At 36.0% G+C, this 12,217-nt stretch overlaps 1 protein-coding gene across 2 annotated transcripts in view; it reads right to left on the bottom strand.

Annotated features, from left to right (window-relative positions):
• The window catches only part of Gprk1 (G protein-coupled receptor kinase 1), a 49,083-nt gene extending 38,691 nt beyond the window's left edge, over positions 1-10,392 (bottom strand). For both annotated transcript variants that reach the window (XM_028320775.1, XM_028320774.1), the window contains exon 1: positions 9,888-10,392. In XM_028320775.1, the coding sequence (XP_028176576.1) occupies positions 9,888-10,000 (113 nt within the window). In that variant the 5' untranslated portion in view covers positions 10,001-10,392. The remainder of the gene's footprint in view (positions 1-9,887) is intronic.
• Between the last annotated feature and the right edge of the window lie 1,825 nt (positions 10,393-12,217).

Here is a 12,217-nt window from a genome sequence, read left to right as displayed (position 1 = left end):
ACGGGCTACAATATTTTCAAAATTGTCCAAAACTCAACATTCGCCCTTTGCTTGGATGAAATTGGATCGGATCGCATTCGGATGAAAGTAAAATGTTAATTTTTTAATTATTTATTTTCTGGATTAGCACTAGGCAACTAGCACCGTCATCAAGCGTAACAAACCAGACGTGCTGGCGTAAATGGCACACACAAACAGAACTAGTACTAAAATTGTTTGATATTTATGTTTAAATTTTTGGCCCTCGAACCGTCGCGAAGGTGCAATGTTTGAAAACATCTGAAACTTTACTGCGTATTTGTGACGTGAAGGACGCGGTGGTTTATGTCGACCAGTCGCTAATACTTCAGAGTAAAAGCTATTCATAACACGAGAATGCAAATGTACGATTAGAGATTGAAAGAGACTTCACTTTTTAATGATTAAGGCACTTCTTCCATTTTTTTAAGAAGATCACAATTCACAACAAAAAAAAAACAAAATTCGGATAATAATGTTTAGATAGTAAAATAATTAAAAAAAATACGAAATCCAGAAACACGACCTGAACCGAGTCTAAGCTGCTTTTTCTAAGTCGTACCTATTCGTAGTTGAATTCAATGTAAAAGATTTTCCTTTTTTAACACATCCACAATAAGCTAAGTTCATTACATTTTCTGATTTCCCCATAATCCGAGAATAAAAAGTAGAGGCGATCTATTTTAGAATTAAAACTTTTCTGATAAAATAAAGGTAAAACTGTTCTTCCGCCTCATAATTTCCTAGAATAAAGAAGTTTAAAACACAGACTAAATCCTGAATCACGAAGTTATACATTTTCTATTTTAATGAATCATAGTCCAACTAATGCTTTCGTAAAAAATCTCGAAAGTGGGGTTTTCCGTGAATTTCAGATTCACAACTGTTTTTCTAGCTAAAGTGGATGAGACAATCGAAGCAGAAGTGCTTAACGACTCAAATTTAAGGGTCAGTAACCGACATGAATAAAAATCTGGACTTAATTTGTAGTTACATGTTATTTTTCAAATTATTTTCGATATCCTACATTCAAGCATAATAATAACGACAGCCGATAAGTAATTAATGAACTTGTTTGTGGTCATTATACTTTTGCAAACGACTTAGAATCGAAACAAGCTACATGCACAACTACATGTACCATTTAAAAACCAATTTACGGAAAATATTTTAGTTTGTTTGGAACAAGAATTTGATATGATTCGAATCGAAAGACATTGCCAACCCATCAGTACTTTACACATGGTAAAGTTAGTAAAAAGGTAAATGTTACAAGTAAAGCGCTTACAAATGATACCAAACACGGCATATTTATCTTAACTTTATTTTTTTACTCTGTATGTTTTGTCCGCTAGAGGGCTTCACATTATAGCCTATAACCAGCGGACAATTAAGACACTTCTAATGATATGTCATTTGTCGAATTATGATGAGTAGTTTAGAAGTTACGAGGGAATAGATGAACATACATACATACATAGCCTGTCAAAATCATAACCCTCCTTTTGCTTTGCCGTAGTCGGGTAAAAACCCTATCGCATGTCGTAGGAAGTATTTTAATTGTTTTAATTATGCGTCGTACGTACACACCTTGTTGACTGACGTGTTTTAAAGACTAAAATAGAAGGCAATGAATCACAGTATCATAACTGTCGCAGCATTGCGTGATGGGAGGCGATTTAAACTAATAGCACGCGAATCGTGATATGGCTCCTCCGAGTATTATATTGCCACTTGTAGTGAAGTTTAGGACATCTTTTATTTAGCTGTCTAAATAAGTAGTCGTCGTTGTTATTTGGAATTAAAAAACAAGTAGGTATTATTTTAAGAAATTTATTGACTATTATTACGTGCGTGTCAATCATGTTGTTGATAATAAATTGAAATTGTCTGAAGATGATTTCAATCGTAAACTTGAGCGATTGCGATTTGCGATGGCAATGTAGCGAAATAAATTAAAAGGTAAATTTTACAAACAGTACCTACTGTTACTGACTGACAGACAAAGCAGAGCCTACTAAACCCAGAGATTATAATTAAGAGGGTAATTATACTCCCTAGAGGTGCACTAAGGAAGGCTTTTAGAAGGGATTGTCGTCGAAAAGTTCTTAGGGAATGCGAATGCCGCATTTACGTGGTCTCTGCGTAAATGTGCAGGTGGCGACTTAGTAAATTAACGAACAAAACGAGAACAAAGCTTTATCATAGAAAATTCGTAAAAAAATGAACAAGCTAAGATGAGAACCTCCTTCGCAAATTGTGCATTCTTTTAAATTTTCCTTCTTCTATTCAATGAATTAACATTTAACTGAATTTTCCTTTGCCTGGCTGCAAGTGCAACCGTGTGCCTATATCGGATTGCCTTATTTATGTTTTTTTTTTTTTTATGTGATAGGAGGCAAACGAGCAGACGGATCACCTGATGGTAAGTGATTACCTTATGTGGTAAGTGATTATGTGTGGTTTTTGTTTCCGGAATTAATATTGGGTGGGAAACATTTATAGCATTTACATATTTGTAGAATCGTTCTGCTAATTCCAGGAACTAATTGCAATCCCAATTAATGAATTTGCATACTGGGTAATACAATAATCTAATTATAGGTAATTTATATTTAGACTACACAACTAAAATTTCCTTATTTTTCCAGTTTATTTTACGCGAGTCCCTAATGGAATACCCATTTGTATGGGCCATCATTCTTTAGTGGGAATTCTTGTTTAAAGTTTACGTAAGCGATGACAAATTACGAGCAGTTGAGCTGTTTCACTCTTCTCCATTACCCGCCAGACAATGTGCCTGTGCGAGACCGGAATAAATATAAACGATGCTTTGGGCAAATAGTAAAGGGCATTAAATGTTGGTTCTTTCTTGATGAAACTGGAAAAAATACTAAAATAAGTGCTTTTTTCCTGTGATGCGGATTTCGCCACGCGTGCGGATTTAATCCACATTCGGGCTGCCCCCATTCTAATATTTCATACAATACATGTTTTTCAATTGTTTTACAATACATGAGCTACACGCAGGCGGACCACATCCATACGCGTGCCAAAATCAGCATCTCAGGAAAAAGGCACTTACGACGAATTTGCAATTCATAAGACGACTGATGTTTACGGAATCAAAGTAAGTTCGTTTCTAAGACACCCCGTTACAGACTTTTTGTCGGCCGATCTTCAATTAAATAACGGCGCGCGCGCATGTGGATTTTGTCACCGTGATAGTATGTCTCTCTTTTTCTCTTATAAAGGTGTAAAATAAACAGATCTTATTTATGCTATCACGGATAATACTGTCACGGCGACAAAATAGTCACCCTTGCGCGCGCCTTAATATTGACATTTTGGCTGCTAAAATAAAGAAAACTATTATTACTCTACAAGCTCTTGCAATCAGCGATAAATAGGACCCAAGAAGCAACTAAATGGAGCAACTGTAAAAAAATCAATTTAAGCACGCTTCCTAGCTGAATGGGATGAGGGACAGTCCCTACCCTAGCACCAAACGTTCATATACGTTTACAATATAATTTGGCAGCTGATGACGAAAAATTCTTGCTTTGCTCTTGGTAACTTGGTAAAGTACCTTGACTTTAGTAGAGGCTTAGAGTTTTTGTTTCCACAAATTATTTTCAAATTTTTATTATTGTTGACTTAGGAGGCCATTTCACTGGGTTATGTTGGGATATTTCCTTCAACACTCACGATTCAGACACAATAACAAATTGAAATTTTCTAACAGTCGGCGGTTTCGAGAAAGTTGTGAACGTATTAGATGATTCAACATCAGGAATTCAGTGGTAAGGTTTGTGGTAGAAAAGGGTAGGGATGAGGGCCGATATTGTTGTTCCAGTTAGTTGGAAACCTGTAGTCAGTTTTTACATTCTCGCAGACACGAGTCAAGCTTAGTGGAGGAAAAAAGCCTTGCCTGCTAATGCCAATGCCTTTTTAATAATAATTACAATTATGTTGCAGTGTCGTGCCTAATCACGGCATGCGTGTTAAAACTGAAGTCGGCCCTTGCGCTGTAATGTGAGTGACGTACATACTTACCGTATGAGCAGACAGGTAACAAGTACTTAATATTTCATGAAGCGGGTACTAGTACTTGCTGAAATGAGGAATAAGCGGCTAGTTCGAAAAATCCAGCGTTTATTATGGACAAAATAGCGCATGAACAAATTGAGAGTTTGGAGGTGGACATAATGTGAAAGGATGTCTCTGCCTAGGTGATTTGATAAACGTTATATCAAGTGATAAGAAAAGGGGGCAAACCAAAAAAGATAATTAATTGCTCTTTTTTATCACTATTCTTTCTTACTTAACATTCACAGTTGGAATAGTTGTAGATTTTAACAAATCTCTGCTGTAGATTCTCCTGTGAAGTAGTTTTCAATCTAGTTTTCGTCGAATCGCTTACTTATAACGTAAGATAATTGTTTCTCCTAACATCCCTACGCATTTATGACCTGCAATGAATAAACGACGACTTACGAGTACGACGTAAGTAATCATACTACGTAAATTATTATCTTCGATCTTTTAACCTTCATAAACTGTGCGCCTCTCCATAAGTATACGTATTTCTCTTACTTTTTCACTCTTTCTGTCATCAATTCTGGAACTTCCTAATAATGAAAAATGTTCCAAACAAATGCATCTAAAAATGATAAGATGCTGGAAAGGCCAATGAGGTAATAATTGCAAAACAAATTCAGCAAAAAAACATTTTACTTTACCAAATAATGTACCTTATAAGATAACCATTGTTTAGGACAGTGTTTTTCAACCTGTGGGTCGCGACCCCCTGGGGGGTCGCGAAGCCTTTACAGGGGGGTCGCGAGAGGTCGTAAAAACTACCTCAGTAAAAAATGCTAGTTATAAAGACAGATTTATCCGAAATCTAATTATGCCAATGCATTAAAATACTGTATGGATTCAAGTATTCGGTCGTTGTTAGACTATGAGGCTAATTCCTCGAGGCCAAATCCTAGCTACCAAGACCCAAAGTTGCGTATTCCACCTACGAAATAGAGGCGGGTCGAAAACTCATCATCCAATGGCGTAGGGTACCCATTGAGCATATCGACTTTCCCAAGTATCTGGGTGTCTTTTTGGATAGGTCACTGACTTTTAAGAAAAACTGCCAAAATATCAAGCAGAAGGTGCATTCTAGAAACGGCCTCTTGCGCCGACTGGTTTCCACTAAATGGGGCGCTTCGCCCGCTGTTCTGCGGTGCACTGGTTTGGCGCAGGGTTGCATGATTTAAATCAAGTTGATTTAAATCATGATTTAAATCACGATTTTTATTACATGATTTTTTTAATAAAATTCATTGATTTAAATCAATGACCGAAAATGGAATTAATGAAAGGCTGGGAGTTAATATTAATCAACTGTAATGTTCGAAAACAATGTTAATGTTAGGTGTTAATGTATGAAATTGTCGTTTTGTATGGAGAATCTGAAAAAAAGATTTTTTCCATACAATCACATTTGCGATTTTTCAGATAACCACATAATAAATTTTTTTTGGCGGTGTTGCCTGCTCCATATATCAATTCTACGTAAATAAAAATGTATTCCGTAAGAAAAACTAAAGAAATGATCGCAGAACCTAATAAAAATCAAAAAAATCAAATTAATCAAAAAAATCGTGATTTTTTAAAAAAAATCTGTTTTTTTTTATTAAAATAAAAAAATCGTGATTTTTATCCACCCTGGTTTGGCGCTTTCCTTCTCAGCAGGCGAATATGCGAGCACTGTATGGAGCCACTCAGTCCATGCCAAGCTAATAGATTGAATGAAACCTGACGATTGATTACTGGTTGCTTAAAACCGCCACCGGCACATATGCTGTATCCGCTGGCTGGAATAACGCCCCCAGAGATCCTCAGAGCCGTAGCAGCCTCTTCCGAGAAATCGGCCATGCTGGGTGACACAGGCACCCACTTTTTAATTACGACCCTGTGCCTCAAAGGCTAAAAAGCCGAAGCAATTTTGTAAAAAGTGTGTCCCCTCTCCTTCATGATGATCGGTCAAAAGAGAGATGCAGGTTATGGCACGAGAGAGCTGATCTCCCCTGCCCTTTTGTCCCTGTGTCTGAGAGTCCTCCACCTGGACATGAGCTCCCCTGACCTACCTGGAAGTCTTTAAATAGACTTCGGACGCAGGTCGGCTGTAGTAAGGACCATCTGTTCAGGTGGGGATTCTTGGATGGCTCAAACTTGGAGTGTTGTTTTGTTCCCCAGTCGACGAAGCACATGATGTCGTGCCCTGCGTGCCCAAACAACTGTACGCAGGAAGATTTAATGAAGGATACTGACAACGCCATTCTTGTGGCGGAGTTTTGGGCCGACGCGGCGACGCTGTGTAGGTTTGTTGTCGACACGACAAGAAGAAGAAGAAGAGTATTCGGTCCCTACAAACATATTTGTAACATTATACAATGCATGAAAAAAAAGCGAACGCTCGGGGGGTCGCCAAATATTTTTTCATACTAGGGGGGTCGTGTCATGAAAAAGGTTGAAAAACACTGGTTTAGGACACTGATGCGACACTTGACCTCAATTACGTCAAACTGACGTAAACAGCAATCCAGCGTGAGTAGATTTGTATTACTGATCTCAATTTACAGATAAGGTAGTTGTGTAGACATGAAAGATTAGCTGCGTCTCATCATCGCGACTTTTTAAATAGGTTACTAATACACTAAAGTAGTTCAACATTGTGAATTTGAAACCTGCTCTCCGAATCTACATTCCTACCCGACCGAGACTGAGATTTTTTTAACGTTCAATAACGTCACAATTACAAACGGAAATACAGGGGGTGTCCCGCAAAGAGTGAATCATCAAAACAGGGAAGTATGTTGGTTTTATGCCTAATTACTTTACGCCAAATTTCACTTCGCAAACAACTTATCGCCAAAGTTTCATTTCCCAAATGAACTTTTAGCAACTGTACTTTTCGCAACTGATTCATTTGGTCAAATTATCATTTGGCCAAATTTTACTTGGCAAATGTTTATATAGCAAATGTTTTATGTTGCCAAATATTATATCCCAAATAATTTGTTTGGTCAAATTGACACTTCACATACTTACCCACCGTTACCCACAAATCAAAGCATAAGGCACATGATCATGGTTTTCACAATAATTTTATGTAAAACATTGCAGAAAATAGTATGGTTGCAAAAAGTAGGTATTGCAGAAAATAGTAGGTTAGGTTAGGTTAGAACAGTGACCCTTAATGCGCGAAGGCGAGCGAAGCGTGCCGCGGCAGCGGCCGCCGAGCGCTAGAATCACCTCTATTGTTAATGAATCATTTGGAAATTTCGATACAAAGAATGAAATAAGGAAATTAATGTAGAACAAATTTTATATTAACTCCCCACTAAACAAAATAATAACCATAAGCTAATTTGTATACCATTCTATGCACCAATCAAATTATTTTGTAAATAGTTTGTCGTGAAATATTTTTGCCTAATGAAACATTTGGCAAACCATACTTTGCCAAACAATAATTTGCTAAACAATAATATGCCAAAAAAAACATTTGCGAATTAAAAGTTTGCAATAAGTTGCTTTGCCAAATGAGAATTTGCCAAATGAAAATTTGCGAAACGTTGTTTGCGATGTGATAATTTGGGAAACGTTTTTTGGCCAAACATTAGTAATCCCCTAAAACTCCTTGGTATGAGTGACGAAACAGTTATTATTATTATTATTATAGCTTTATATTCCACATTTTTACAGTTTGATTCAATTAATCTGTATCTCTTGTTTGTGGCCCCACTTGGGTAAAAGCCTCCTCCATCTTTTACGAAACAGTTACGGCGACAAAAGATAACCGTGCGTGAGAAGCCCTTAGACACCGAAAAAAAGTTGAAGTTGGTAAATACGAATTACTGCTTCCTAAATACAACAAATAATAATTAACTGTGAAAAACTAATAACAAGTACCCGTCAATGTAGTACTCGCGTACTGCTTACTTGAATATAATTAAAAAGTTGTAGACACATAGATAGAGCAGTTCGCTGTTACAATGCAATTATAGATCAGTCAGTAAATATTTGAATTAGATTTAAAAACAACAATAATATGGTATTACACAATACACAATTTCATATTTTTTGTTATCTATCTAACAATGATTACATTTCGTGGATTTTATAGCCTACTAACTTTTTTGGAAACTATCTTACAAATATTAGATTTTCCTGCCGTCGACAAAATGAAGTTTTGTCACAGATCATTATAAATTGTAACCTGTTTAAACAACTGTGAAGTTACATCAAAATCCATTCAGTAGTTTTTTCATGCAAAGATAATGAACATACCCATATATCCTCACAAACTTTTCTGTTTTTCTGTTTGTGTATCACTGTTAGCTATATTATATCTTTTGTGTGCCAGAATATGGGTCTACACAATTATGTGCAATAAAATATAGAAAGATACCTACTATGAGGCTATGAGCCCCATTTCCTATGAGTGCTAATAACATAATGTACCTAATTAGGGTAAAAAGTTTGTTATTGTTTTTTTGTACCTTATTAATCTGCTAAATGCTAGATTTGGCAGCCAACGTGGGAGCGGTTTCCCTAACCTAGTTATTTTTTACCATAATACTGTATTTTTCAATAAAAAAAATATTTTAAAATTACCATTGAATATTAAACTTTCAGTGGTACTGTCTACGCACGGACATTGCCTGCGGGTAGGGTTGCCAGGTCCAAAATCACAAAAGCCGGACTCTGTTCTTCATTTGGCCGGTTATCATATTCGGTTGCTAACCAACATCCTGATGCGTGCGCTTCATATTATTCTGTGGCTCGACTTTCGCCTGGCGCGGCAACCAAATAAAAAGCCTAACAAAACCCGGACAGGCCGGACAACACAATATTTGGCCAGACCGTAACTGGTTAAAGCCGGACACCTGGCAACCCTGACCTGTGCGGCGTGACCGGATGGATCAGCGAGCGGGCGGCGGCGTTCGGCGAACGAACAAGCAATGTTCGGTTCGCGAGCGAACATGAACGAAGACGACCCTAACACACTCTCTTCAACGACTTTGCACTAAACGGTCTCATCTTGCCATTGTAAATTCTAAATCGAATAAATAACTAATTTTATACAGTCCACTCATTAGGTATTTCATTTATTAACTTCCACTACACATACTATCGAAGTAACAAGAAGTATCGAGGTAACCAGAATGGAAAACAATAAGTTTGATATGTGTGCCTAAAAGAGCCAGTATTTTTGCCCTGCTTTTCAGTTACAGTGGCCTTATTCTAGTCTCCTAACCCCAGAATTTTACTGCTTCTGGTTATTTATACTAATACTAAAATTACTCAGTGATTTATTTAATAGTCCACCTAATTCTTGTATTCAGTTCCATTTAATGTAAATATAGACTCAATTTTATATTTTCAGAAAATTAAATCAACAAGCAAGAGTGCATTGACCTCAACAAGTGTTATTGACCTACTTTATAAATAAATAATTTCTAAAGTATCTCGTGTTTTTCCTGTAGTTTTAAAGTGTTCTAAGGAAATAAGTAAGCATCTAAATGTAGGAATTGTAATGTTTATGCCTCTATGCAGGACTTGGGAATAGCTCATCATTACTAAAAGTAGATAATACTGTGCATAATATGTATAAAGTACACCTAGCAGGTCTTGCCTTAATCGATTTCATCCTTATTTTTACTATATCAATCGAAGATACGGCTTTTAGAGGTAAAATATGAGACGTAGAGACGAGATAAAATTTGTAAACATTGACCTAAAAGCAATAACAATACCATCAAAATAATTTCATACAATCGATTCTCATACTGGAACTCCTTTACCTTGGATCTGGCAAAACAATTTTTTTGCTAGCCCTCGCTGCTGGAGTGCACTTGGATTTCTCCATAGCCATCAAGTAGCTGACATCTGCCAGCACAGCTTCGAGGTCCGCCATTTTGAGACCGAATTTATCACTCCCACCAGCCAAAAAATAAATAACACTGATCCACAACACAAACACCAACTAAATTTAAGTTGATTTTCAACTGATAGTCATAACCTTCCTCACATGACGACTGTTCACTGCTTCACTATAAATTTGTTGATGAGTGGTGACACATGCTGATCATTTACATTCTCCGGACATATTATGTAAATAGGAACACTTTATTACATTTCTACGGGTTAGATATAATTTTAATTAATTTAATACTCATCTACAAAATGTATTTTAAACGACTGTAAGGCAATATACTAAAAAAACACATCTGAAATGATCGAAACGCGTTTTCCAACACCCGTCACTTCCAGTCACTTCGTAACTACGCACACAAACAAACCTTCTCTTGATTTTGTTGCTGGCACTCACACACATGACATCATATGACAGATTGTTCCATTTCTCTATTTTTTCCTACGTTTACGAAAATGGTTTCGATAAAATTTTAGGCCAAGTTGCGTCAAAATGCCAAGCCAAGCTTAAAATCAGAGATCGGAAACATTTGGATAAACAGGTTTGATACATTTGGGTATTTCGCCGAAACAGTAAATTTTATGTGTCCAGGCAGGCGAACACATGTTTTTTTTATATCTATATGTATAAAACTATTTTTATGGGAAAGTTTATCAAAAGTTTTATTTGTTTTTGCTATTACAATAGCAGAAACTACAAATAATACCGTAGAAAAACTTAATCAAAAGCCGTTTTTCTAATTTCCTTGTTATGTCCATTACTGTTGTTTGCCAAAATGAAGGCACATTATAACAAATTGAAGCGTAATTTCATTCTAATAGCACTCTCTTTATATTTGAGAAACGTTTGGCTATCGGAAAATAAAAACTTTAAATGTAAAATACTTAAAGGAAGGAAATAAAGTGAAGTTAAGTTCTTGTCCGAGTCAAAAGTATAATTTCCCTGGGTCTTCTTTTCGACCATTGTAGTAACAAAACGAAAGAACTTAGAATGTAATGCACTGCACCGTTACACTCGGCCATTTCGTCCCAAGAGGCCATCGAGGCAGGACAGTACTTCGTTGATCAGTTTCGGGTATTTCGCCAAAAATGGTCAATTTTGCCTAATTTCCTTGGCACGAATTTTATTTTTGTTTTTAAGTATTTTTTGTTTCCCATTGCATTAAGTAGTAAAAACTAAGCTAATATATCTAAAAGGGGTGTCATAATTCGTTTTAGAAACAAAGTTATGAGGTCATAAATTTTTGGTAGCCAAGGAAATTATTTTAAATATTTTTTTCTCTAAGTTTTTTTCTGTGGTTTGCTTTTTTTTTGTTCGACCCATTTTTGTGTACTTTCGCAAGCATTCATGCTAATGAATATTATATCATTACGACCTTTTTAACCAACTAAGGAAGATAAATGCAGTAGATTGAGTTAAGAGTTAAAAACAAGTTTTTCTATATCTATTCTGATACCTATTTCTTAAAATGTATATTTTAAACTTATTCCAATAAAGAAATACTCAAAATTTAACTTTACTCCGAATTATTAATGGTCTTTTATAATTTCCTAGGTAATTTTATGCCACGGAAAACAAGGAAATTAGGACCAAAGAAATTAGATTTATGCCTAAAAGACACCACAGACAAAAACCCATTTACCCTATGCATTTACTATTTAAATAATGGGTTTACCCCTACAGACACTACATTTGTGTAAATAAACAATAAAATTAATCCATTTTTTAGCTGCAAAAAACCGTCCCAAAGAAATTGACTTTTTAGTAAACAAAAACCCAAGGAGGGACCTATTTATGCGATTTGTCGCGAAACTGATCAATGACGTACTGTCCTGCCTCAATGGCCTCTTGGGACGAAATGGCCGAGTGTAGTGGTGCAGTGCGTTACATTCTAAGTTTTTTCGTTTCGTTACAACAGTGGTCGAAACGAAGACCCAGGGAAATTATACTTTTGACCTGGACAAGAACTTAACTTCACTTTATTTTCTTCCTATAAGTATTTGACATTTAAAGTTTTTATTTTCCGATAGCCAAACGTTTCTCAAATGTAAAGAGAGTGCTATTAGAATTAAATTACGCTTCAATTTGTTATAATGAGCCTTCATTTTGACAAACAACTGTAATGGACATAACAAGGAAATTAGAAAAACGACTTTTGATTAAGTTTTTCTACGGTATTATTTGTAGTTTCTGCTATTG

Source organism: Ostrinia furnacalis, unplaced genomic scaffold (genome assembly GCF_004193835.3).
Source record: "Ostrinia furnacalis isolate ACB-3 unplaced genomic scaffold, ASM419383v2 OfSCF7452, whole genome shotgun sequence".
Classification (NCBI taxonomy): Eukaryota; Metazoa; Arthropoda; class Insecta; order Lepidoptera; family Crambidae; genus Ostrinia; species Ostrinia furnacalis.
This window is presented reverse-complemented; position numbering and strand designations above follow the sequence as displayed.